Source organism: Taeniopygia guttata, chromosome 1 (assembly GCF_048771995.1).
Source record: "Taeniopygia guttata chromosome 1, bTaeGut7.mat, whole genome shotgun sequence".
Classification (NCBI taxonomy): Eukaryota; Metazoa; Chordata; class Aves; order Passeriformes; family Estrildidae; genus Taeniopygia; species Taeniopygia guttata.
This window is the reverse complement of record NC_133024.1, coordinates 102362459-102388460: the sequence shown is the minus strand read 5'-3', so window position 1 is coordinate 102388460 and position 26002 is coordinate 102362459. Positions and strand designations below refer to the sequence as shown.

At 45.3% G+C, this 26002-nt stretch overlaps 2 protein-coding genes and 2 long non-coding RNA genes across 8 annotated transcripts in view; 2 read left to right on the top strand and 2 right to left on the bottom strand.

The window, feature by feature from the left end:
• The window catches only part of APOO (apolipoprotein O), a 28057-nt gene extending 26247 nt beyond the window's left edge, over positions 1–1810 (top strand). For both annotated transcript variants that reach the window (XM_030282269.4, XM_032750280.3), the window contains exon 9: positions 1495–1810. The gene's annotated coding sequence lies outside the window, so the exon portion shown is untranslated. The remainder of the gene's footprint in view (positions 1–1494) is intronic.
• A 3343-nt stretch (positions 1811–5153) lies between these two features.
• On the bottom strand, positions 5154–16701 carry LOC115496797 (uncharacterized). Of its 2 annotated transcripts, XR_012057915.1 has the most exons (4): positions 16021–16701; positions 15172–15262; positions 9693–9777; positions 5154–9156 (listed from the first exon to the last, which is right to left on the bottom strand). It is a non-coding gene; the product is annotated as an uncharacterized lncRNA (long non-coding RNA). The 2 variants fall into 2 exon arrangements; XR_012057913.1 differs by lacking the exon at positions 16021–16701 and having other exon boundaries at positions 15172–15784.
• A 2477-nt stretch (positions 16702–19178) lies between these two features.
• On the bottom strand, positions 19179–22042 carry SAT1 (spermidine/spermine N1-acetyltransferase 1). 3 transcript variants are annotated; one of them, NR_073061.1, is given in 7 exon segments: positions 19179–19772; positions 19986–20026; positions 20113–20214; positions 20991–21098; positions 21405–21488; positions 21573–21624; positions 21754–22013. NR_073061.1 is itself a non-coding variant. In NM_001270663.1 (6 exon segments), coding segments are annotated over 6 exon segments (516 nt in total). In that variant the 5' UTR covers positions 21820–21960; the 3' UTR covers positions 19179–19601.
• LOC140684918 (uncharacterized) lies at positions 22021–25229 on the top strand. Its single transcript, XR_012057895.1, has 2 exons — positions 22021–24574; positions 25066–25229. It is a non-coding gene; the product is annotated as an uncharacterized lncRNA (long non-coding RNA).
• The last annotated feature ends 773 nt before the right edge of the window (positions 25230–26002 follow it).

Sequence of the window (26002 nt, the reverse complement as noted above, 5' to 3'; positions counted from 1 at the left end):
AATAGGAGGATTTATTTTTTTTTTTTGTGTAAAGAATCCCAAGAGAACTGAGAGGAAGAAAAGCCTCTCTAAAATTCACTGAAATATTGTGCTTCTTGTCAACTAGGACAGAGCTACTAAATGATAAAAACCCCAGAAAACTGAACTTTTGTTTGTGACACTGCACAAATACCAAGGTTCAAACAGAAATACATAAATAGATTTTATTTTATTTTATTTTATTTTATTTTAGAATTTCTTGCTATGAATATAATTTCTGCTAGGCCTTTATTCACTTTTTGAAATGTCAGCCTTTTGCTTCAGGCACATTTTCTTTGTTTGGGGAAGGTTTTAAGAGAGTGAAGATAAATTGCCCAGGAGCTTGAAGACCTGAGTGCTCCTGGTTTTGAAACCTACATGCTTCACCTCATGTTGTTTCTGGAGGAGGCACATGAAGGGAACTGCTGGATTTTTGACCTAGCAAAACCAGATGGTGAAAGTTCAATTCAGTATCAAGTTCAGCTGTTCTGCGGGGGTGGCAATTTGTTACTTGTGCTTGAAATCAAATCCTGTCATTTAACTCCATACCCAAATCCAGATGTTTTGTTGGATTTGGGTGATCCCAAAGGTTGGAGAACATTGCTATGATCTTTGAAAAGACACATTTTTTAATTCTTGATGAGATCAGTCCTGAAAGCCTCCCTGCATTTTCAACTGTTGGTCATATTCCTAAATTGAATGTGGTTACTAAAACAAAGACAATCTCATTTCCTCAATGATTTGCCACAGCATGGGTCTCTGAACTGTAAATGGTCAGCCAAGGACAAAATCATATTGGGTTGAAGACAGCAACATATTTCTCTATTCCAAAAACCAGCAGCATTGCAGCTCCTTTATTATTTTAGTTTGTTTGTCATCAAAAAAGATATGCAAACTTCAGCTCAAACCATATCCCACTGTGGAAGAAAAAAGCTTTAATTTTTTCCAGCTGTTGGATTTGGGAGTTGCACGGAAGTGGCAAGGTTTTGTGTTTTTTCATTAAGATGGCATATTTTATTTTCAGTCTGTTCCAGATGTATATTTATGTCATTCCATTTCTTTGAGTTAAATCGCCCTAGTCTTACTCCAGAGTAAGTAAGATTAAAAAAACATGCATTTGATGGGAATTTCTCAAAAATAATTATTTTTGAGAAAGTTGGTTTATTATACAAGATTCCAGTTGGTGTTTGAAGTGTTCCCTTTTGTCTTTCCATTTAGTTCAACTATGGGAATCGAGTCCTCTAGAAAGATGTGATCATTAGTGCTCTAATGTCAGTAGTACTAAGAGTTAAATATCTCTACTGCAAGCAAATTGATGTTGAGAATGTTCCTCAAACAGATTTTGATCAACTTGCTGCATCAAGGAAAAAAGTTTTGATTGCACTGTAAAAATGAAAAGGCCTGTGATAAATTTAATTCTTCTTTCTCCCTCTTTTCCTTTCCCCCTTAATCTCTGTCCCCTTTCTTTGGTTATAGGTGAATAAAAATATAGATATGAGCAACGATTTCCCAAGAAAAATATGAAAACCATTTGAATCCACTTTGAATGTGACTAATCTGCCTCCTTCCTCAGGACAGGCTGATGATCTGCTGCTCAGGCTTCTGGTATGGCTTCTGTGAAAGGACACTACGTGTTTTGGGTCAGTCTTGAGACTTGGTCCTCTGTTCTGCAGTGGGACTCAAGGCTGCCCATGCTTGTCCCATTGCAGGATCAACATTGCAAGTAGCAAGTCTCAAAATCCCTCAGTCTCTTTATTATTTATATATAAAATAAAATTCCAATTACAGAAAATGGTTCATTTTTTTCTCCTCCTCCTGTCTTCTTTAAACTCACGGATGTGATGTTTGCACAATCTGAGAGGTTCTCCAGGTGGTGTTGACAGTGCCTGTATTTTTTACCAACGAGGAAAGCTGAAAGTAGTAGGATGTTTGGCTAACATGAGCTCACAGAATTGGGAATGGGAACAATTACAATGACTCTTGTGTTTTGTCTGAGTCCCCCCCTCCTTTCTATACAAGTCCTCTGCCTCATCAGTGCCAGCGGGAGGTGTGTAATGAAGCATCTGTGAGTTCCTGTCTGGTGGATGGATGGGAATGGAGCTGTTAATGCTTGTTCTTGTTTTTGCTTGAATGCGCAGCACAATGGGAACCAGAACGTTACCGTGGTGGGAACCAGCTATAGAATAACTTGGCTGTTTCCTTATTCCCAGCCAGGGGAGGGGAGGAAAAAGTGATGTGGAGGGAAATACAAAAGGATTTCCAGCATTTTGAAATCTTTGCACAATAAAATCCTTTCATCATTTGTTGTCATTTCTATGAGTCTCTCTTTTGGGGCTTGATGCAATACAAGTTACTGTAATCCAAGTAGCTCAGAGCATTTAAAGCTGTGTTGGTGAGCCTTAAATGCTCCTTAATTAATCAGTGAATATGAGGAATGGGGGAAGGATAACATGAAATACGTGTTTGTGTGATACATTAACTTTCTAAAAAGAGCAGGGAAAAACATGCAAAGTAAATCAGATTCAAAATGCTTGTAAACATCTTTATTATTCCATGGTTAGGTATTCCAGCTGAGCATATTCCACAGACTTCTAGAGAAAACCAAACAGACCTTGTCAGTGTGAATGCCAGTCTGTGTGGGCATTGCAAAACAGGCCAACTCTTTTTTAGTACAGGCAGTAAGGCATGTGGTTGCCTTAGGCAGAAAAACAGTATCTCCCAACGTGTTCAGTGCATGTTTCTATGATTGTTTTAGGCTGGTAAAGATGTATGTTATGTTGATATAGGGAGCAGAGTTCTTGCATGGGGTTTGGGAGATGTGTGTGTGTGTGTGTGTGGTTTTGTTTTTACTTTAAACTTGCCAACATAGTTTAAGCAGGCTTGGGAGGATCAAAGTAGTGTTTTTGTCAGAAGTGGAAAGGAAACTTGGGAAATAAAGCAGTAAATGCTCTCTTACATCACTCCTGTGGCACAAGCATAGATTTGTTTCTGCCCTTAAGATAGTTCTTCACTTGTGCATTCTCATATCACACGGAGAATAACTACCATAGAATTAGGAATACAGCTTTAGATGCCTGGGGTTTTTTTCAGTTTCACATTATTTCAATATTTGGCATATGCCACACTGGCATTTAAGGACGTGATTACTGGTAATTCAGTTATTTGTTTACATATACATGTGTGCATGTTTAATAGCCTGGGTTAAATAAATATCTCTTAAATGCTTCTCACTTGATCAGATCTTCATTCAGCATATTTACGCTATTGCTTAAAAATGTCCCAAGTGATTGACATCAAACTGGAATGCTTTTATCTAGCAGGAAATGACTGCCTTCCAGCACCTGCATACACACATGACGAGGAGATGGTTTCCAAAATGTGAGCAAGACACCCTTAGCTGGAATCCTTTCTTTATGTCTTCTGGTTTGTATAACTACAGGAAATTTTTTAAAAAAGTGTAATGCTGGTAAGAGCCCAAGAGTTCAGGAACATTCAACTCTCTTGGTCCAGACATTCCTAATGAGGAACAGGGGAGGAGCTGACCACTGCTGATGTCTATACATATCTATATATGTGTGTGTGTGTGCACTCATGGAACTAAATTGTGCATGCATGTGTTATCTTCTGCCAGATGTTGCCTGTGGGTATCACAATGTAGGCTAAAAATGGTATATTCCCCACCCAAGTGTTGTGTTTGGTCATCCTTGCACTTGAGCTTTTCGGCTTGGTAACTGGCCTGTGTGCAGCTAAAGCAGCGTTTTCATCTCAGCATCCTTGGCTACCCTGGCTGCAGGAAATGCTGGGGCAAGGTTGCAGTGCTCTCTCTTAAAAATGCCACCTTTAATCTGCAGCATGTGAAGGTCGTAGAACTGGAGGGCATCAGGATGGCCCTGCATTGGGATGAGGATTCTCGTAGGCAGCATGTCTCGTGTCAAAAGTGACAGCAAAGCCTCTGTTTGCTAGAAGGAGCATCACCAGCCTGGAATAATCCAGTTAGCCCAGGTTAATGTGCACAATCTTGCAGCCTTCAATAAACACACAGGTTTTTGCTACAAATGTTCATTGCAAAACTCTGGTTTAGACTCAGACCTCTGACTGCAGAAGGCCCCAGACACAGACTTCACAGCAGTCATAATTAAAATGTTTTGGAGCATTTGTCATTGCATCTGTCACCTTCAAGGAGAGCAGTAAAGATTGATGTGAAGGGAATTGCATTTTACCCCTTGAGAAAACAGTGCCCTGGGAGTTGAAGGGACCTGTTACTGCTATTTATTGGCAGAAAAATCTCGGTGTGAGCACATTTGCTTCCGGAAAAATACAAACTGCTGCATTTGGTACTTTTTCCCTTTTTTGTTTTGTTTTAATTATTTCTGTACCTTCCTATGAATTCTGAGCTACTTCTAAAGCCAGTTTAATCACAATAAACTGCTGTTGACAAAGAGCATTTTGGCTGTTCAGGCTGAATCCTGAATGGTTTCCCACTGGACCTTCCTGGATGCAGCCGCTCACAGCAGGGTTGGATGTTGCACCGGGTGGCCTGGCAGCTGCCTAGGTTTGCCCCCTTCCAGAGAGCGTTTGACAGGTACAAAAGCTTCTTGTTTACAAGGAAGACATTTGATAACAATATCTAAACTACAAAGCAGAAGTTGTTTTAGTAGAAAAAAGTATGTTTTTAATTGTGCAACAACCCTCTGTCCTTTTAGGTCTGTATTGTTAGCTGATTCTGGTATTTTTTGACCGGATATGGTTCTTAAGTCAGCTGGAGCTGGCAGCTTTCTTAGGGTCCCTCTGGAGAAAATGTTGGTGTATTGATGCAATTGGAGTGTTTTCTGCTATTTCATGACAATGAAATATTGGCTATCTCTGCTTAAAGATGAAAGTCTGGGCTGGACTTGAAGTTCATGGATTCCTCTGGAGTGCTGCTCTCACAGCCATATTTCAAGCTGGTGTTTTGGTAGGCATTGCACTGATGTTGAAAGCTGACAAAATCGAAGGTGGGCTGAGGATGTTTCACAACTGGTTACAAGTTTGCTCCCTGAAAAAGATTCCTCCCTCTGTGCTCCATTGGAAATGCACCTACAATGCCTGCCCTAGACTAAGGTTCTTGACTCCTCCTTACCCTTTTTCTTTGTGTGTGTGTGTGTGTGCATTTTCAGGTCTAAACCTACCAACCAACACACAAAGCCAGTCAGTCCCGAGTGCTGTGTCCTGCTGTGGCAGGTAAACTGGATGCAGTGCTCCATCACCAGCCTCAGTTACTGGGGCATGATCCTGTAGTGGATAAGCTTTGCTGGATCTTCTGGAGGGAGGAGGATCCCAGCTGACTTGCTTACAGTGTGCCTGGGAAATAGCCATGGCACAGCCTGAGCTGTGCTTGTGATCCCAGAGCCTTTGTGCCCACTGTGAAAGGAGCAATGGGGACAATTGGACAGCCAGGTCAGGGAACTTCTCTTTTTGTTTATAGTGGGATTAGAAACATTCACAAGACTCAAGAATTTGATTGAGACAAAAGCTAAAGGATGCCCTTTAGTCTGAGTGTCCAGCTCTTCCTCAGCAAAGCTAACCTGCAGTTGGTAAAACAGCCTGTGAAGTAACAGGATGGGTCATTTGCTCCATGCTTTTTGGCTGGGGTAACAGATGCTGTGGCAGGAAGGCTGTTGGTGCAGTCCTTTAACCCTTGGGGCTGTGCAGACAAGTACTGGAGGGCTGTCAGAGAGCACCTCATCTTTTCCAGGGTCTTGTGCAATGTGCATTTTAATGCAGTAGTGAGTTCAGCCCCTGCATACCTGGGTAAAAAAAATTTCTCTCTGCTTTGGCCATTACAGTGTGAAGCCATAGGACCCACCACGTCCTGTACCAAAATCTTCAAAAACCCGCTGTTCTGTGTCCCACTGCACCTGAATCTTCCATGTCTTTATCTAGAGTACCTTCGTTCAACTCCAGGGCGCAGCACCCGCGCCTTTGGGGAAGTTCAGTCGGTTTCTTTGAACTGAAAGTGAGCCACATGCAGCGCTCGGCTGGGAGCGCTGAGGAGCCCTGGAGCAGCCCTGGAGCAGCCCTGGAGCAGCCCTGGAGCAGCCCTGGATCCTGCTGTGCCCCCGCTCCGCGGGCAGAGGAGGGAGGGACGCCCCGAGCCGGGGTGCGCCGCGATGCTCCCTCCCTGCCAGCTCACATCTTCACCCCGGAGATGGAGGGAAGCTCTCACTGCCCCAGCGAAGGGGGGAACGCTGAAGCACGAAGCCAGAAATGTTTATGCACGTACTAGACAGCGATTACAGGCAGCCCGATGGAGACGGCCCTCGCCACCACAGTTTTAGCCCATTTCATTTATTGTTGTTGTTGTTAAAAACGGTGTACAGAAACATGGGGAGTTTGTGTATCAATCCTCGGTGGAAAGAAAATAGATTCTTCCCTTCCCCCCACCCCCTGCCCCAGATTAAGTTCACCAGCGTCCTCTTTGTAAATTTAGCAAGCTTCAGACTCACTTCCTTTTGTCAGGAGACCTGAAAGAGCCACTTCCTGATTCGTACAGGGCTCTTGTATGCGCACACTAAGTGCTCATTCATGCCGTGAATCATAAAGGTAACCTCAGTTCAAAGCACGGCGCTGATACTTCGGCGTGGGACCAAAAGAAAAAAGAAAAAAAAAAAAAAAAAAAAAAGGAGTTTTGTAATTCAGCGCAGTGCGCGTTGAAGTCATCTTTGCATTTACTGAGGAGCCGCGCCAGGGGGGTTTTGATCTTGTGTCTAAAAAGCATCTTTTACAAACTGCCCACACTAAAACGGGCTGGTGAAAGCACCAGTGCCAGCCCGAAGGATTATGTTTAGTGTCGTGTGCCAGGCTTGACACATTTTTCATATCCTGCCAGAGACAGGAATGCATCAGGCGCTGCCACTGAGTCAGGCGCGGCGCCGCCGGGGCAGGCGCGGGCTCAGCGCAGCGCTCCGAGCTCGGCCAAGGCCGGGGAAAGCGCGGCTCTGCCGCAGTAAGGACTCACTCTCCTGCCTGCGGTTCACTGCCAGGTCACTGAGGCACGCTCTGCTCTGTTTATCTCTCCTGTACTCGCCTCCGGGTTCATCTGACAATGAAAGGGATGAGCTGTTACTGCCTGAAAGAAGAAAGAAATGTGCACTAGTCGCCTCTCTCTATCCCTGCCAAGAGAGAGAGTGAGCCAATTTGTACATAATATTGGAGTCTTCTGCCATTTAAGCAGCTTTTGCACAGCATCCAACTGTACGAGGACACGTCCCTGGGGTCAAACAAACTTTGGCTGTACTTCTGCTTTGATGGAATAAGATCAGTATGATCTCTCCCTGTACAAGAGAGCAAAATACACAGATGCTAAAATCAGCAACTCTGTTTTGACCAAAAAGAAAACAGTAAAGGGGAAGGAGGCTTACTTAGCTTGTGGAAAAAGTGGTAGCATGTGAGTGCATCCTCTTTTACTACCACAACCTTTCTTGAACTCTTAAAAAGGCCAGATATTCACCAGTCACTTTTTACCATTATTGCTTTTACAGTATAGTCCTTCTGATTTGCAGATGAGGTTAGCCTGCTAAAGAAGAGTCTCTTGTTTGAGGAATGTTAGAGGAGTAGTGGTATAAAAACACTCTCTGCCCTGGGCTAACCAGCCCAGGGTGACTCACCCCCAAAAGTAACAGAACTATGGGAGCATAAAACCCAAATGATTTTAGGCTCCCAGTGGGTGAGGAAAAGTGCAACATAAATGTGTAGGTAGAGCTCTACATACCTCAGGCCACATGTCTCTGAACTAAGATTGTGATGTGCTGTGATCCAAGCCTGATTTTTGTCCTGGAAGGCTACTACCATGAGTAAACCCATAGCCACCACTTGTAAGTAAACTGCAATAAATAAAATCATAACCACAAAGGAGGTGTGAGGCATTAATTTTAATTACTAGTCCTGTGGGACTTTCTGTATGTTTATATTTTCCTTGTGGAGTGAAATGCGCAAGAGGAGCAGTTTTATTTGCACAAGAGTTCTCCACTCTCTGCCTGCAGCTGAAAGACTGCTCTGCCTGCAGGAAGGCTGAGGAGCATTGTGAGACCCATCTGGTTCACCTGCCAGCCCCAGAGGGATGCTCCTGGAGAACAGGAGAGTTCTGCAGCATCCTTCCTGACTGGAAAAGTGGGACTCTTTCTGATCCATGCAGGATCAGTGGCGGGGTTCCTGGGCAGAAGATTCTGTAATGTTTTCATACTTGATTGTTGCCTTAATTCTCTTCAACTACCTGCTTTCTCTCAGCATTTTTGTCTTGCTGTGTTTGTGATCCCCCTCTCTGGTGGACTTTCCTGGCTTTGCCCAGAGCACCTCCTTGGCCCGGGGGCCCTGCTGAGGTCTTCTTTACAGTTCTTCTCTCACTTCAGTAATTTTCTTGAGGAATTCTGGCACCTCATCATCCCTGCTTTCAAGGTTTCTCATATACAGATGCTCAAGCTCCTCATATATGATTATCACTAGCTGCTCTTTTCACTTTGGAATTTTGGAACAGTGTTTCCTTAAAACCTGGTCAATTACTATTTTGTGAGCTGGAAAACAATAGCCTCACTCTTTTTAAAAATGTAATTTATTTTAAACTTCAAGGTTGTGAACCAGGTTAATTTTTACTGATGATGGCTGTGCTAACTCAATGGCCACATCTGACCCAGAGCAGGGTACTACAGCTCTGCACCAGCGTGCCTGGAGCACTCCTGGTGCTCCTGGAGCCCTTATTTCTACACATGTGGTATGTGGGGCCATAGGTGATGTCCCACATCACCCAGTGCTGGCACAGGTGCCTGCAGATTGTCTCCTCATCCTGGCACAGCAGCAGCTTCTCCCCCATTGTGGGAGAGGCTGCAGATCTGGGTGGCTGTACCTAAAATCCTGGAAACAGCAGCTTTGCAGCACTTCTGGTGCCCTGCAGCACCCTGAAAGGGTGTTGGGTGTGCCTTGCATAACAGGAACCTATTCAAGGTTATGAGTGTTTATGAAGAGGTTGGTATCGTGTTTGTTTTTCTTACATTTTGTTTCCTGCTCATGTGAAGGCAGCTACAGGAGACAGCTGTCCTGACTGGGGAATCTTGTGGTACCCTTGGCCAGGTGAGCTCCCCAAACCTGACCTTCCCTCCACACTGACTGCAGGATGGGGACAAGAAAAAAAAGAAAAATCAACACAAGAGTGAGCAAACATGTGCACTATGGTTTGAAAAGGGCACAGTGAAAACCTACAGTGGATTTTTTGATGCACACTCTCCATTGTTGATTTTCTCCCCGCACTAGTAAGGATTGGTTTCTTACCAATCCCTTTCTCCTTTCGTCCCTTTCCTACTCCCAGCTCAGCAGTAGAGTTGGAGGGGGCCACTCACTTCTCCCCGGGTTAAAGCTTAAGGGACATTTTTGGGGGGAACTTGCAGCTGTGTAAGAGGAAAACCTGTTTCTCCGGGATGCACAAAGCTGGAGGTGGGAAGGCACCCAGTAGCACAGCCCTCCAAGCCCTGATTTCACTCAAGGTGCTACTGTAACACTAAAGTCTTGTTATCATTTCATAATGAGTTTTATTTTGACTGCTCTAGGTGAGACATTCTTTAAACATTTTGGTGTTTAAACATTTAAACTTCAGGAAAAGGAAATTAATTTGAGATTTTAAATAAATTTCATAGAGAACAACTTACTTGTAACAAGGCAATGAAAAGGGGTCCTTGCTTCTGTGATGGAGATTTAGGCACTGATTTATTCACTTGATCTATTTCATTTGTCCTAAAAAAGGAAGGAAAGAGACAACCAGAATGTGTTTATAAGAAAGAAGTTTCCTTCCAAGCACGCCCGTGCTATTACAGTGTCCTAATTCTTTTTGTAGATTAACAAGCCTGAGCCATCGTTATCTTACTGAAAACATATGAAAGATACAACCAATATGTTAATATGATAATCCCAGTGCAGTGATGGTTTTGGATTGATAAATGTTATTAAACATTTTGCTGGAGAAGTGCACCAAATGTTTTTCCTGGGGCATTCTTGAAGGTTACTTTTGATCAGGCTCAGCAGAGGCGAGGGTTTCCTGCCAAGTGCCAAGTTCCCTGGGCACTATGTACCTTCAGATGAGTCAGTGGAGGAGGGGCTGTCACAGGGCAGGGAAGGACAGATAAAACCGAGTATTGCAGAGCCTCTGACTAAAAAGAAACTGGCAGGTGTTGGGTGCCCGACCGGAATTTTCAGGGCTGGCTTGCAGGAGGTGTTGCCAGCAGTGCTGGTGTGAGCTCACAGGGTCAGGTGGCACCAAGCCATCTTGGGAGGAGATGGCCCAAGGAGGGTGATCTCAAGATGATGCTGAGCCCCCACACCCACACATCTGGTGACATGGGTAGCCCAGAGGATCACAGGGCCTCCTGCCTTTTTCACAAAATAAAAGGCATGGGGAAAAGCCCCAGTGGCACCCAGCCACTGCCCTCCAGGAAAAGAGAGGAGATGGGCTCATTGCACTGGAGACGTGGCTCAGCCATTAGTCAGCCCCACCACAGGACTCTGTGGGATGTGGGCTCTCCTGCCATGCCAAACCCCCTGTAACACCTCCAGGGAGGCAGCCAGCAGGTACCAGCCAGTCCTTGCTTGGGGACCAGGTCCTCACCTTGGTGGGACACAGTCAGGGACACATTGGGGTTCCTGGTGGAGCATGTCTTTTTTGGCTGGACTAAGGACAGAAAACATAGCACTTGGCTGCAATGGGCAGCAATTTCCAAAACAGAGGGTGTAGTACACACTTCTTACTGGTGGTTGTAACTGTCTCCAATTTAATTCTCTAGTAATACAGTTGTCTAAAGAATAAAACACTTACAATAAATTATTTTATATTAAAATGCAGTGTTTAGTGTCTTCAACACACTTTTTGTTGACTTCCTTGTGATACAGAACAGAATAGTACTATTCCAGTTGAAAGGACCTACAAAGAAGATCTAGTCCAACAGCCTGACCACTTCAGGGTGATCAAAAGTCAAAGCAGATTGTTAAGGGCATTGTCCAAATGCCTCTTAAACACTGACAGTCTTGGGCCATTGGCCACCTCTCTAAGGAGCCAGTTCCAGTGTTTGATCACACTCCTGCCAAAGAGGTTCCTAATGTCCAGTCTAAACCTCCCCTGATGATGCAGCTTTGAACCATTCCCACACATCCCATCACCGAATCCCAGGAAGAAGGGATTGTCACCTCCCTCTCCACTTCCCCTCCCCAGGAAGCTGTAGAGAGCAATGAGATTGCCCCTCAGCCTCCTTTTATCCAAACATTGAACAGAACTGGCCCTAGAACTGAGCCCTGAGGAGCACCACTGGTGACTAACTACATGTAGCCCCATTCACTACACCCCTCTGAGCCCTGCCCTTCAGCCAGCTTTTCACCCAGCCCATTGCAATCCCACTCATCCCACAGCTGGACACCAGTATTATAAGTTCACTGCTACGCCTTTAATGGAAACTACTCAAAAAACTTAGCATGATCAGGTGCAACTCATGTACTGTTTATGCACATTATCACTCAGGTACTAACTGTATTTGCTGTGAATGAGGTCAAACTCCACTCTGTGTCTGTGGGAAAACTCTTTTAACTATGGCTTTAACGGGGCAGAACAAGAGGAACTCACATACATGTGCTCACTCACACGTGATGTGAGTCACACATAACTCTGAGACTCTGTGATTAAATAAACTACTCTGAAAAAAAGGGGATTTAGTTAATGCTGTCAGCTCTGCTGGATGCCCATGGAGGTTGTTCTCAGATGTCACAGGGAAGGCTGATTTGAAGTCAGCCCTGGACATCCTGGATGTACTTCCTTGGCCTGTGATGGTGACCGAGTTTGCAGTGTTTTGGTAAAAGAGACTCTCTGGAAAAAACATTGGTGTTTCATGCCAGCTGCATTGCAGAAAGCTGTTTTTGGGAAGACTTGCTGCTTCACTGCAGGGTGCTGTATTTCTTCACTTACAAAACTCAGTGTATGTTTTACCCGTGTGAGACAGGCAGCCAAGTGTGCTGCTGCCCACAGCACTGTAACACACCCTTGGCCTTCACGTTCCAGTCCGAAAGCCTCTTCAGACAAGGCACTTCCCTGTCTGAAGGAGAAGTTTGAGATTCTCTCCCTGTGATGCCGAGTAGCTGCTGAGGGGGCCCAGAAGCAGAGCAGACCCATTGCCAGCCCTGCTTTGCCCTTGGCATGCCTAAAATCCTGGGGAAGGACAAACCCACGCTTGCCCCCACATCTGCCTGTGTTTGCCTCAGCGGGTTTCTCTTCCACCATGCTCCCACCATGCTCCCACTGAGGCCACAGCTGTGACTCTGGCTGTGGTGTACCAGCAGGCACTAAATCCTGACTGCCCCAGCTCAGCCCCGCTGCAGAGAAGCAGCCTCAGACAAACCCAGGTTCTCCTCAAACATTGTTTGCCATGCCATGAGACTGCTGGGGCTCAGCCTTCCTGGAAAAGGGTGCAGTCTTGGCATTGGCTGGCATGGTGTGTGCCTGTGTGTGTGTGTTGGCAGGTGCTGAGCTGCAGGTGTCCCCCACGCTGCAGCCAGGCAGGTTTAGCTGGCTGCAGTCTCACCAGAAACAACACTAGGAGGATTTGACACTTGGAGCTGTCTGTAGTTGTTTCCCGAGGCATCTCCTGTGGAGTACTAAGTGCAACCTTCAGTGCAGAGCAAGTACTTGGGTGCCAAGGGCTTGAGAGCTTCCAGCGGCTCAGGGACACATCCATGCCCCTCTGTTCTGTGCCAGCTCCCACAGAAACTCTTCTGAAACATCCTGCAGCATCTGTGATGAGCTTGGTGCTATTTAGAGTTATGAAAGGCCACCATGGTTGAGCTTGGAAAAGAAAATGAAAGAGAAGGACCAGCTGCAAGTGCCACTTGTCCCCATGGTGCTGGAGCTTTGCACATGCAGGGCAGCCCAGCCAGCTGAGGGGCTGTGTCTGCACTCTGGCAAAGGGTGAAGGCTGGTCCAGCACAGCCCACAGCATGCTGGTGCTTCTAAACCTTTTATTGCAAGCTGCAAGAGCCTGAGGTGCATTTATATTTGATTTATACTCTTTACTTCTGTAAACAGGAGCACCTGATGCTTTATAACTTAAATGAAAGGACCATCACTGCTTGGATCCAAAAGGCTCTACAGTTTCTTTAAGAACAAACAGGAGATAATGTCACATCCTCCTCTACACCTCTACTTGTTTTTAGACTTGTGTAAAAGGACCTTTCACTTCTGCAATCCTGTGCTTATTGCAGAAAATACCCCAGCTGAGAAACCAGATATAAGCCTGTGTAAGGGAAGCCCCAGCTGCCCAAACTGCTGGAGAGGCACATGGCTATGGGTGCCTAGAAGCAAAGCTGGCCCTGCCTGGGACTGAAGCAGGGATGTCTCACTATGTTGAGCTGTGGGGCTGAAAAGTGCTTTGGCTTTTAACAGCAGACAATAGCTTGTTGACAAGCCCAAAGCCCAAATGGCAAGTAAAGGAGCTCTGGAGTTCTGGGTCCCTACAGGACTTCTGTAATCAAGCTTCAAGTTGTGGTGATGGCAAACACGGCATGCAAATACAGAATAATTGTATTACTTTGTGCTGAGAAGTAATCAACTCATGCCTATAAATCCTGAGTATTTGCTTATGTAATTTATTTTTGTTTTCCTTTAGGATGCTTTAGCCTTGTCCTGACTTCACTGTCATTTGGACCAGCTGTACTTTGTAATGCAGTGGACTTTGGTTTAACACCCTGTTTTACAGTCTGGCAGCTTTACAGCTTTCAGAGATATGTAGTTACATAAAATGGGTGTGCTTTCTTGCCTAGCTAAGAATAGCCACTATCCCTCAAAATTTCAGCTAGTTTTGGTTTTGTTTATAACTGGAGTAATAAGGTATTATTTCTTTGATCCTAGCACTTGTTGCTGCCTCCATCTGCTAGTTGTGCCTGTTGCTGTTCAGCAACAAATAATTCCTGCTCCTACACCACTAAATCCAAAATTAGTACTTGCTAATCCATTAAGTTATGGATAATGAAATCATTGGGAGGTAAAAATAATACAGAAATTATTAATGTATCCCAAAAATTTGCCTCTCAGACTTCTGACTTTGTGAAATAAGTCTTTCAGTTTGTTCTGATTACATTATCTGGAAAGAAAAAAGCCTAAACTGTTTCCCTTGATGCTGCTTCCTCTGTTGTGTGTGTGACTTTTTGTGGCAGGCTGTGGTCAGCCCCGGCACCTGCCCCCCTGCACTGTTGCAGATCTCTTCTCCCGCCTCCTTTTTAATTTACATTTTCTGCCCCAGTGGCAAAGCTACACCTTTGTATGGAGGTTATGACCTCTAGGAGTGATGAATGCAGAGTCTGATCCATCTCTCTACATTAACTCTGAAAAAGGCCCATGTACCTGCAACTGTAGCTAAAACACGCTGAGGCAGTGGTTGGAAATGTTCTCCTACATTTGTGCTGGTACGTAGCAGGAAGCTGGCTGGGGGAGAAACCCAAATCCTATCACGTGAACTGATTGCAAAAGGCATGAGACTGCAGACCAAAACTACGAGTTTTGTTTCCTCCTGCACAAGGTGTGTGGTGGTGTTTGTGTGTCAGTGACGCAAGTGGGCCAAATCTGGAAGTTCAGGGAGATCACAGAGAGTCCAGATTGGAGTTTGCTCTTTATGAGAGCAATAAAGAAAGTCTGTTCAAAGGTACCTCCACAGTGGTATCTAGGTGTCCAATTATAGTAACCAGCTTTCCAAAGTCTCACCCTGCAGTTTTATCAGTGTGTTTTGAAAATAACACTACAATATCCAGTCACTTGGAAACACTGACGGGCTTTCATGTGGAAAGCTACTGTGTCTCACGGTTTTGTTTTTTTTTTTTCTCTGAGGATATTTTCTAGTAGGAATTCCAGGGATTGATGTCTCATTCCCTGCACAGTGGGTTCCTGGGAGGTGATTCTGAAGATGTAAACCCACCTCATCATACTGTACAGCAAACTTTCAGGAGAGGATGGGCGCCTAGTTTTGTCTTACCAAAGCATGTTATTTTTAGTCTGTTTTAGTGGTGAAGAGACTTCCTTTGAGTGGATGTGACCATCTGACACCTGCTATATCAACAATCAAAATATGCAAAGTTCCAAACAAAATAAACAGAACCATTTACCTAAGAGCAGTTTCTGAACATGGTGTTTCCCATCCTCACAAGCTAATTATCCCCATGAGCTTTTTGTTTCTTGCTTTGGCCTGGAGTAAATCTGTGAAATGAAACCGAAATTGGCTTGAAGATGGAATTTCTTTCCCCTCACCACTATTTTCAATTGAGGTGTGTACCTGTGCTTTATTCTGCTATCAAACACAGAATGTTTCTGATTGCAGGAAAAGTCAGAGCTCAGCAGGGCAAGACTTGGGGGTCGGGAGAGGTGCATTACCCGGAGCCCACATCCACTGTGTCAGCCCCACACCCTCCTCCACAAGCGGCCTGTGGGGACAAGTCTGGGCTCCTGATGGGTTCTGAAGCCCTCCACCAAGGCTGTATTTACCAAAAAACGTCTGGACAGCAAAAAAATTCTTTTATCTCTTGGTGAGAGAAAGAAGAGTCCTGGGAAGGAATCTCGCCTGGATGGTGAATTTAGAGCCTGCTTTGAGTTTGCAGCAAGCTTAAACATTATCAGCAGGCTCGGTGCTGCTTTGCTGCTTGGTTTCAGACAGCAGTTGAGGCTTTCCTTTAAATTGCAGCCACATCTCTGACCCCCGAGGTTAAAAAAAAAAAAAAAAAAAAAAAACCAAAAAAAAAAATTAAGCAATCCTGCCCAGGCAAGCAAAACAAACCAGCCGAGTCCGTTGCCTGAGGTGAACTGTTTGAACGCGCGGGTTTGGCCCCTCGGCGCTGCCATCCGTGTGAGGGCCCGGAGCTCGGCTGCCGCTCCCGAGGGACGCGGAGGGAGAGCCCCGGGGAACGAGCGCTGTGGGGAGGCAGCTTGAGCGAGCCGAAGGAAATAAAGCTTTTGCTCACCTCAAAGGAAGGGAGGCACGACACACACCCTTGGGCTGGCCTGCAGCCCGAGGCAGCGCTGCCCGGCGGGAATTAGGCCGCGCTTTGCCGAGTCCCGCTGCGAGCGGAGCTGGCGCCTGCCCTCAGCGGACAGCTCGGCTGCCCCGGGCCGGGCTCCAGGGCCGGCGGCTCTCCCAGGGCAAAACACCGGGCAGGAATGCAGTAAAGCCCCCATGTGCTTTTTCACGGGAAAAGTTTGCATTGGCTTTTTGAATTACATCGACATCGAAGGCTCTTTATAAGATGACGGGAGGGGGAAGGGTTGTTTTCCTCATATGTATTTTGTTGTAACTTATGTAGACAAAAAAAAGCCTCCTTCCACGTCGTCGCTATGGCTACAGCTCGGATCATTGTGCAGGAGCCTGTGAACAGGAAAAGGCCAAGCGGAGCGGGGGCGGCCAGCCCGGCGCTCCCTCTGCACGGTCCTGACGCATCCCCCGGCCGCCAGTCTGTCCGAGGCCACCCTTCTGTCCCCACCCGATGGGAATGTGGAAACTGCCATTGCGAAATGCTCCGCTGGCTGGCTCTGTGAGAAGAGAACTTCCCGGGGCATGAGTTCGAGAGGGAGAGCGAGGAGGAGCTTTGCCTCGGCTCCCCGGAGATGTTATCAGCGCTGCTAACACTCGCTCCCTAACTCTTCCCCGGGGGCAGGCTCGCTGCGGCAGGGGAGCAGCGCAATGCTCGGAGCCGCCGAGCACACGCCGGCCCTGCGCCCCTGCTGCCATGGGCTCCAGTGAGACACACCAGAGACCAGCCAAAGCCAGCTGGTGAGCCTCAGCCCCCGCCACAGGCTGGCACTCAGCTTGGCGGTGTGATTGTGGTCCTGGAACCGAGGAAAGTCACACCAGGTGAGGTTTCTTCAGCACCTTAAAGCCACAGAAAACACTCTGCTGTATGTGTCAATTGTAGTTCCAGAGGCAATTGTAGTTCCAGTCCTTCCGTAGCTTGAGGAAAAGTTACTGAGGGAATTTAAAATTGGTCTGTACCTGACCCACGGCATTACCACATCACTGTTGGAGACTTACCAAAACTGTGAGAATACTTCTGCTGGTTTTAAAAACCTTGCCTATTAGTAGGGTTTCAGCAAAAGTCATATCTGAAAGCTTGGTCTTTGTATTTCCTTTCACGTGTGAACGTTTAAAATTATCCCCACTGGCTAGGAAAGGTCTTCCCATTTAGCACTGCCTCACTTTTTTCTGTGACTTCCTGGGAATCCATTCCATTAGAATTCATTTAGAAAATGCAATGGTAAGCCACATTGGCAGAAGATGAACAAGATATGATAATTTAAAATTGATTGAAAATTTGACTAAGCTATTTACTTTTCTAATTGTGATGCCTAATTAGTTAGCTTGTTCCATTCAGTCATGCAGCTTTGATATGCTCCAGAAGTCTGGGGCCTGAGATTTAAGCAGGCCTGCCCTAGATATCTAATGAGCTGTTAATGTCAAAATAAAACCACTCTTAAACTACTCTACTAGCAATCACCTTCTGGTCTGATAAATGGAGCCAGAGCACAAGCTTAAAATAACTTCAAAACAGATTGCACTCGGACTGAGATGCAATAGCTATGAGATGCAGGAGATGAGATGAGATGGTTAATGTAGCTCAGAGAATGGTGTATCTTCACCAAGAAGATACAACACCCTGATGCTCGGTGAAAACTGCTAGAGAGCATCTCCTGTTTCCCATTCTGCCTCCATCACCAGCTCTTGGGCTGCTTTCCTTGGGTGTGCTTGTTCTCACTTCTTTTGATCTACTGAATTCCAGAAGAGAACAGGCCCAGCAAGGGAAGGGAGGTTTGTGCATGGCATTTAATCTTTGGCCAAGCAAGTAATACATTTCCACTCCCTTTGGGTAGGAGAGGGATTGAGCCTCAGGCTGCTGTGTGTGTGCTGCACTCTGGGTGGGTCTCACCAGAGTGCAGCAGAGGAGCAGAGCCCCCTCCCTTGACTGGCTGCCCACAGGGTTTGGATGCAGCCCAGGACATGACTGGTTTTCTGGACTGCAAGTGCTTCTTGTCCACCAATCCCCCCAAGGAAGAGCTACCTTCTGCTCTCCTTCAAGAGCTCCTGTATTTTTTATTCTTGAAGCAACCTCTGACAGCCAAACCTCACATCTAGGCAGAGCTGGCACACTGCTGGCTACCCATCAGCTAAAAACAAAACAGAAATTAAGAACAGTTTCATGCACAGCTCTCTGTTGGCCCTGGGCAGAGTGATACTTTATTCTTACAAGTAGTTCAACATTTCCCATGACTGAAAGTCACAGCCCACTACTGTCTAGGATAAGGAAATATCTTCCATGTGACACATAATTTATGCAGTGACCAAGAGGTTTAAAGCCTTGTTTTATGTTATTAAGTTTATGTTACAAGGCAGCTAAGTCTCTTCCTTTGAAGTGAAAGCAATGCTGGCCAAAAAAAAGCCTTTTATTGCAGGGTTACCAGAGAGCAAGAGGAGAGCAGCACAAAGTTTGATGCATCCACTTTCACTATCAGCTTACAAGAAGTGCAAACACAGCACTGCAAAATTGCTAATTTGTTTCAAAGACAACTAAAAAACTGATGAGCAGCATTGTTTTCATCTGCTACTGTGCAAAGGCTAAAAAACAGAGGGCTGGTTTCCTACCCCTTACAGTTCAGCACAAATGCTGAACCTGGTCTGAAATCATTATCAGAAACACATTGCACATGAAGCATTCCAGTTTGGGGGTCAAGAGTAACAAATGGAGCTTTTTGTGTGGTTTGTAAATATACTTTCATTTCACGTGACTAGTCAGAACCAATTTTTTGCTACTCAGGCCTTGAAACCATATCAGGATGCATCTTTCCCTTCAAGGCTATACCCTTCCAGCTGAGGTGCTCTGCAGGTAAGTGGAAGTCCCAAGCTCTGGACTTTCTGGAACAGCTGTCCAGAGAGCAGCAACTTACTATAGGGATTCCAAACATACCTAAAAATATAGGTCACAAGGCAGGATGCCCCACACCACCAGGGGTTGATCTCAAACCCTTTCAAACAGTCAGGTGCTCAAACTTTGCCATCAGGTCCCACAGGCACACAAGTGCCTTTTTATCCCCCTGGGAGACCATTGTAAAATCATTTAACTTGTGAGAAAGCTGATGTCAATCTAGTCTTTTATTAATGTGCATGTTATTTGATGGAAAACTTTATGTGAGAATTGAAGTCAAAACTACTACCATGAAATGAAAACACTATTTTATTTTTATAAAAGGCAATAATTAAAACAAACCCTACCAGTGTGTACATTGTACACAGTTGAATGACACTTACAAGAATGAAGTCTCCATATACAGGGATTACAAGCCCACACTGGTAAAGGATGCACACAAGCACATACTGAACTTCACAGATGCCTCAGCTCCAGATCACAGTACCATTACTCTATAACCACACCTGCACTGCCATTATTAGCATCCACTCTACTTTATTCCACTACAAACTGTACATACACAGAAAGCAAGAAGTTTATTCAGAGAGCACATATATTCGCAGAAAATACGTATTTGCTGGAATAATCTCTCACTCTTCTGCTGCCATCTTCAAGAGATACTTCTTGTCAATCTTGAACAGCCTCCAGCCCTCCTCAGTGGACAGATCTGAGGCGCCCCTTCTCTTGTAGAACCTGATGGAGGGTTCATTCCACTCCGCGACGAGGAAGTGCATGCTGCTGCAGCGGCACTTCACAGCCACCTGCAAAGCCAATGCCACATGGTCACAGCACCTGGGGACAGCCCCAGTGACACCCAGCCAGATTACTCAGCAACTGACTGCCACAAGTCACCGAGTTCATTCCAGCAGCCACTGCAGCATTTCTCAGCTTACCAGACTCTAGGCAATGTTTTAAGCTGTCTAGAGTCCTGCCACCTCCTTTAATTCTTGTTTAGACTTTGCACTTACACATACCTGACTCAAGTTCTTCAGAATTTCTGACCCAATACCAAGTCCTAAAAAAACCAAAAAACAAGAAGCTTAAGTTTTAAATCTACAGAAGCCCTATGGGCATTAACTCATCTAATTCTGCAATAGGTACCTCTGTACTCAGCCATCACGTAAAAATCTTCAAGGTACAGCAGTTTTCCAATCCATGGATCATAAGTGAAGTAATACATGGCAAAGCCCACAATGCATGTTTCTGAAACAAAGGGTGTAACTTCAGCTAGTCAGAGTTTACAAGGTAAAAATACTAAGTTTTACATGCATGTTTAAACATACAGATTCTCTGGGACATGCAGACATTTGAAACTAGGATAAAATTAAAAATGAAGTTTGCAAATAAGCACACAATTGAAAACACAAGTTCTGGCAAATTTGTATCAGCTTAATAAAACAAACAATTGCTGTCCATACCCTGAAATCCGCAAAAGCACTGTCATAGTAAGTGCAAACATGGCCTTTTTCTACAAAATAATGCACACCCTACTGATTCATTTCCAGTCTGAAAGACAAGTACTTTACACAGCAGCTCACAATCTAAATGACTGCCCCAGCTCTGCTTCCTTAGGAATAGTCTGTCAAACCCTGGAAAACACTGATCCTTCTATGTATATTTCTCAGTAACTACTGTGCCAGAAGGTCTATTTACAGGCCACCTTCACAGCAGCATTTCAAGCACTTCCACTTATGTTTCCACTGAGCATCACACTGTTTTCTTTACCTTCAGCACCAGGAAGTCAAGATAAGTAAAGCTGCAGCTTCAATTGCAACTCTGTGGCTCAAGAGTTGAGCCAGCTCTTGAGCCACAGCCAACTCTTCCAACAACAGCCCACTCAAACATAAACCCTGAGTATTTTAACTACTTCTGCCATAACACTCTGCACATACTGTAAGAGAAGCGTGCAAACAGGTTTCTGCCATCTACTGTGTCTTTGGTAAAGGTTTGGGAATAGCACTTGTCCCTGTAGGCCTTACCTCATATTATGATCATCTACTTTATTGTGTAACGGATCTTTTAGTTACCTCCCCGCCCATCCATGTACACAGAAGGGCCATGTACATGGCGAAGCTAGAGACTGTAACCTGAAGATTGGGGACAAATTAAAGAAAAAAATGTGATTCAACAGAATTACATAAAGGTAAGTCAGGGTCAAACAAGAAAAGCCATTTAATAATTGGAGTCAAGCACATTATGCTACACCTGATCTCCCATGCTTTCAGGACTAGCAACCACTTCAGCAGAGTATCACTATACATTATTGAATTTTACCAGTTAACCTAGTCCTCCTACCCCAGTCCACTGGTGGAACCTCATCTACAATCACTAATATTAAGCAAATGATGCTTCTCTGTATTTAGCATCCAAAAATAAGTATCAGGAAGCCTCACCTTCAGACGACCACTGGTCTTTTGGCACTTCTGCAACCAGACAGTGGTAGAAAGGGTGCTCGCCAAAACCATCCTCAAGCAGCTCTAGAAAAGCAGAATACACACGCACCTGAGCCACAGGCACTGTCACTCGGCCGCCAACCGGGTGAGCTCTTGCAGCCTCCGTACCTTTCTCTGTTAGCACCACCTGGTCCTCCATGTCCTCGTATTTCGCCAGTTCCTGGAAGAGAAGGAGGTTGTGAGCGGCCTCTCCCCAGCCCCCCTCCCTTGCGCAAGAGTTTGTTTTGCTCCGGCACCGGGCAGCGCTGCCCCCCCGCCCCGCCGGTGCCGCTCCGCGTCCCGCCCGCACCTTGATCAGTCGCAGCAGGTCGGGACAGTCCTCGGGACGCGCGGCGCGGATGCTGAACGAGGCCATTTTCGGCGACGCTTCCCCCTGCGGCCCCCTCGGCTGACGAGTCCCCGGTGTGTGAACAGGAGGAGCAGCTGTTTCTTCATTCGTGTCCCGGGCGCGGCGGCCACCTGCGGTCAGTCAGGCTGCGAGCATGTCCCGGCGGCGTTCGGCTGCTGACGGTCCCGGTTCGCTACCGCTGCTTCCCCGGCTCGGAGAGTGCACCCCAGCGCCTCGGCAGCTCTATTTAAAGACATCCTCGCCCCGCCTTCCCCGACCATCAGCCAATAGGAGTGCCTGCGGTGCTCGCCCTCAGCCAATGGCCGCGCCCCTCCCCGGAATGCTGCCCGGGCCTGCCGGCAACAGCTGCGGCCGTCTCGTGACTCGCCCTGCCCCCCCGCTGCGCACAGCGCCCCCTGGCGGGGCTGGGCGGAGCTGCAGGGCGCGACCCCGGCGGCTCTGCCTGGGCGGGACCGGCCCTCAGGGACCCTCAGGGACCCCCGGCACCGCCCGCCTGCGGCTTCTCCCGCACCGCCCGCCCGGCTTCCCCCGCACCGCCCGCCGGCTTCTCCCGGCACCGGCTGCCGCGGGACCCCGAAAACCGAGCCCGGCCCTAGGGGCAGCTCATGCACCGCTGTGAGGAGAGAGCGGAGAAAACCCTCGGTGTTTGCGGGAAGCGCGGAATTGTGATCTGTATCCAGCCGGGCGCGGGGGAGCGTGTCTAGCACCGGGGTGCGCCCCGGGCAGGAGCGTCCTTACGGAGAAAGGTTCAAACCACCGAAGGTTAACCTGGGGATGGGACGTTTCCCAGGCTGGCACACGCACCGTAACCCGCCTGACTGGAGGGGAAGGGGTTGTGCTGGGAGAAACACCAAGGAGTGGGGTTAAAGCAGGGAGAGCTGCCAGTAGTCTGCCGTAAGGGAGGCTCCGACGCCATCCCGATGGAGGTATGGATGTTACTGAGGAGAGAGGTGGGTGTGATGAGGAAAATTCCATCTGAGTAGACTCCACAACATGACTTTGGAGTATGAAAGGATGGAGGAATTATCCTCAGCCCTGTGCTTCCTCTGGATATTACCTAGGGATACTGCTGTGTGCTGAGGAATGAGCTGGATCATGATCTTGATGACCATGTGGTCCATGGACCTACAGCTGGGCCACCCAGAGAAGTGCAACTCTTTGCCATATGTGTGGTTTTCTGTTCACCCTCTTCTATTAGCTGGGCCACTGTCATGTACATTCTTAGATATTGTAAAGGAGCTCGTTATCTTCCATTTAGCTTTGTTTGACTTGTTTTAAGAGTGGTTTGGGGTATGGGAAGACACTAAGTCACAACATACCCACATTTTTTCATGTATCCAACAAGCTACAAGGTTGGCCTTCACTTAGAGAGAAGGACCAGCATGGAACATGATACTGCAAAAGGATTGTATAAAGAAGTATAAAGTGTGTGTTCGGGTGGCTGATGTTAGCACACAGTGGAAAGTGCCTGAAGGCCTGGGAGAGTAATTTAGGATTTATGCAAACACCCTAACTGGCTCACTTTACCCTCTACTGGAGCAAGAATAGAGATGCCTAAAGAACAGAATCATTTCCATATCACTAAGCAACTGCCAGTGGCTAGTAGTAGAAAAGTTAAAATTTATTTCATGGGTTGTGAGTCTGAAAATCCCTCAGGACAGGGCATTTAGTAGGGCGACTGCATCTAAATAAACTACCAAGGAACAGACTCTGCTTAACAACATACCTTTAATGAATATGGATATTTTCGTTCCCTAGAAATGATTAGACTGGGATCAGAAGTGGGAAATACTGTGTCTGTGAAAGACAACAGCCTTTGTGTTGTCTCAACTCTGTTTTGCATTTCTTGACAAAGAGGAAGTCACATTATCAGGAAACCCACTGCTGTGTAAGAAAACAAAGTGTCTGGTTTCTTTCTTCTCAAGTCAGAAAAGTCACATGATTTAGAAGTTGAAGTCTCAGCAAAAAAAGACCCATTTTCTCCCTTGACTGTTTTTGAAAGTCCTGCTTTAATTTGCTCAGAAATATGCTGATATTGTGTTGCTTGAGATAATACAGTTCACTTGATTTAGCTTTCAAATTCACAAGGTAGAGGCAAAAGATTAAAAAAAATCATGATATGTCAAAAAAAGTTTCATGAAGCAATAGGAAATGTGGAAAATTTAGTAAAAAAAGGAAAATTAAAAATAGCTAAGATATTTAGATTTCAGAGACTATAGTATAATTACTTAGTTATGTATTATTAGGGGTATTTTTCTAGATTAAGTAAGTTTAATTAGAATGCTAAGGATATTTTACAAAAAGGTTCCAAAAGAACTCAGTTTGTGAATTAATCAGACTGATTTGGCACGTGTTTTACAGCTTCTTCCTTGTGTCTCTGGTCTGTTTGTCTTTGAGCAGGTTTCATGTCATCTTGATGTAGCTGAGGCAAATGATGAAATCTTTAATGACCTCCACAGGGCTTGGATTTTATCCTTCAGTGGTCACAGCCTGTTACCTGCCCTTCTCTCCAAGGAATGAGTAATGGCAAGTCTCCTGAAAAGGTTCAACATTTTTTTAAAATTGTGCAAATATGTGTGCTGGCAGGTGGGTAGGAAATGAGTTTAAGGTAAACCAATGTTGAAATAATCTGTTAAAGTGAAATATGCACTGAAGTCTGGATTAGCTCTTCTGTACCAGCCAGCAGCTTCTTCCACGGGGAATCTGTTGATTGTGAATCCATCTGCATTTCCAAGAGGGTTGGACTTTGGTGTTTGAGAAGGTAAAATGGTTAGAACTATCTCAAATGTGCATAATTCCTATTATTCTTACTGTATCTTCTCCTAAATATTACTCATAAGAGAAACAGAAAATTTTTTGCAAAATAGCAAGTGGCACTTTCTTTTTTTTATCATGCAACAGAAACTTTTATAAACAGCTGTTAATAAAAGCACGTGGAGTGCATGTAGTGAGTGAGGCAAGTTTTCCCCACATCCTGCCCAGAGATGGAGGTCTTTTCTAGTCTGAAGATACAGGAAATAACCAAGCCAGTTCCCCCAGATCCTTTCACGGTGATGCAACTGAACAATTTATTCAGAGAGTTATGGGACCCCATCTGCACTTGGATCAAAAGCATGTTTTTATTTGCATCTAAATTTTCTAATGTTCTCTTTCCTTGGAGGGTGGGCAGAAGGCTCAAAGTGGGCACCAGCCTTTACTGTTCAACTAATCAGTCCCTTACCTGTTTTAATTTTTGGTTTTCTCTTTTGCTAGGAAGATTCCTTGCATTCCTGTATGAATGCCTCTCTCTCATGCCTCAGAGGTTCTCTGTAATAAATAAAAGGAGAAGGAGGAAAAAAAAAATCCTTATTACACATTTAAATGTAGTGAATTAATGATTTTATGGTTGTACCAATAAATATTTCCAAGTATTTCAATCCAAGTTGTATGTCCTGTCAAATGTCTGGAGCAAAATACGGAAAATGCAATTAATATTCAGTGTGGACCTGTAATTTTTCATGATTTTGGACATTTGGGATTCTCTTATTGTTTTCAACTGAATGTTTTCTTCCTAATCCTTAAACCTTGCATTGATATTTATAAGTTCACAGTTGCTTCTGATGTTTTATTCAAGCCACTTAAAATTACAGTTTATCAGCACTAGGCTGTACATAGAAAAAAAAATTAATCTCTGTCAAAATAGTCCAAATACTAAATAAATACTGCATAAGCAATGCTCAGAATTCAGGGTAAATGCAAAATTAACAGTTTCATGTGATAAAGCTACATGAATTTCTGCATGCTGGCAATAAAAGGCCCATAATTTTTCTTTATTATCATTGAAAACATATTTTAGATCATTAGAACCCTATTCCTGTAGGTTAATACATCTTATTTGCCATTTGTAATTACACAGTTTAATGAATTTGGGATTTAGACATAACTAACTATCTGCCTAAATCCAAAAATCATCTATATCATGTGTGCAAATGATTTGGGGTATAAAAGTTATAGAAATAAATGTTGGGAAAGAATCCAGCCAGGCCTCAGTTTTGGATACAACAGAAGTATTGTATCTGGATACAGTAGAAGTCCCTTTGGCTCTGATCCTGCAGTGTACTTACATCAGGGGGAAATATCTCAGGTTTTAAAAAGAAACCTATGAAATGTTTCTTTTCAACTAAGAGGGGTTTGCACAGTGAGTAGGTGT

Bases quoted from the DNA above. Each gene is read 5' to 3' on its own strand.
- SAT1 (XM_030265813.4), bottom strand. From the start codon at position 21,819: ATGGCCTCGTTCAGCATCCGCGCCGCGCGTCCCGAGGACTGTCCCGAC. The intron at 20,215-21,404 runs GTGAGGCTTCCT...CCTTTGTTTCAG, and splicing joins AGACCAGTGGTCGTCTGAAG to AAACATGCATTGTGGGCTTT. The intron at 20,027-20,112 runs GTACCTATTGCA...TGGTTTTTTTAG, and splicing joins CGTGATGGCTGAGTACAGAG to GACTTGGTATTGGGTCAGAA.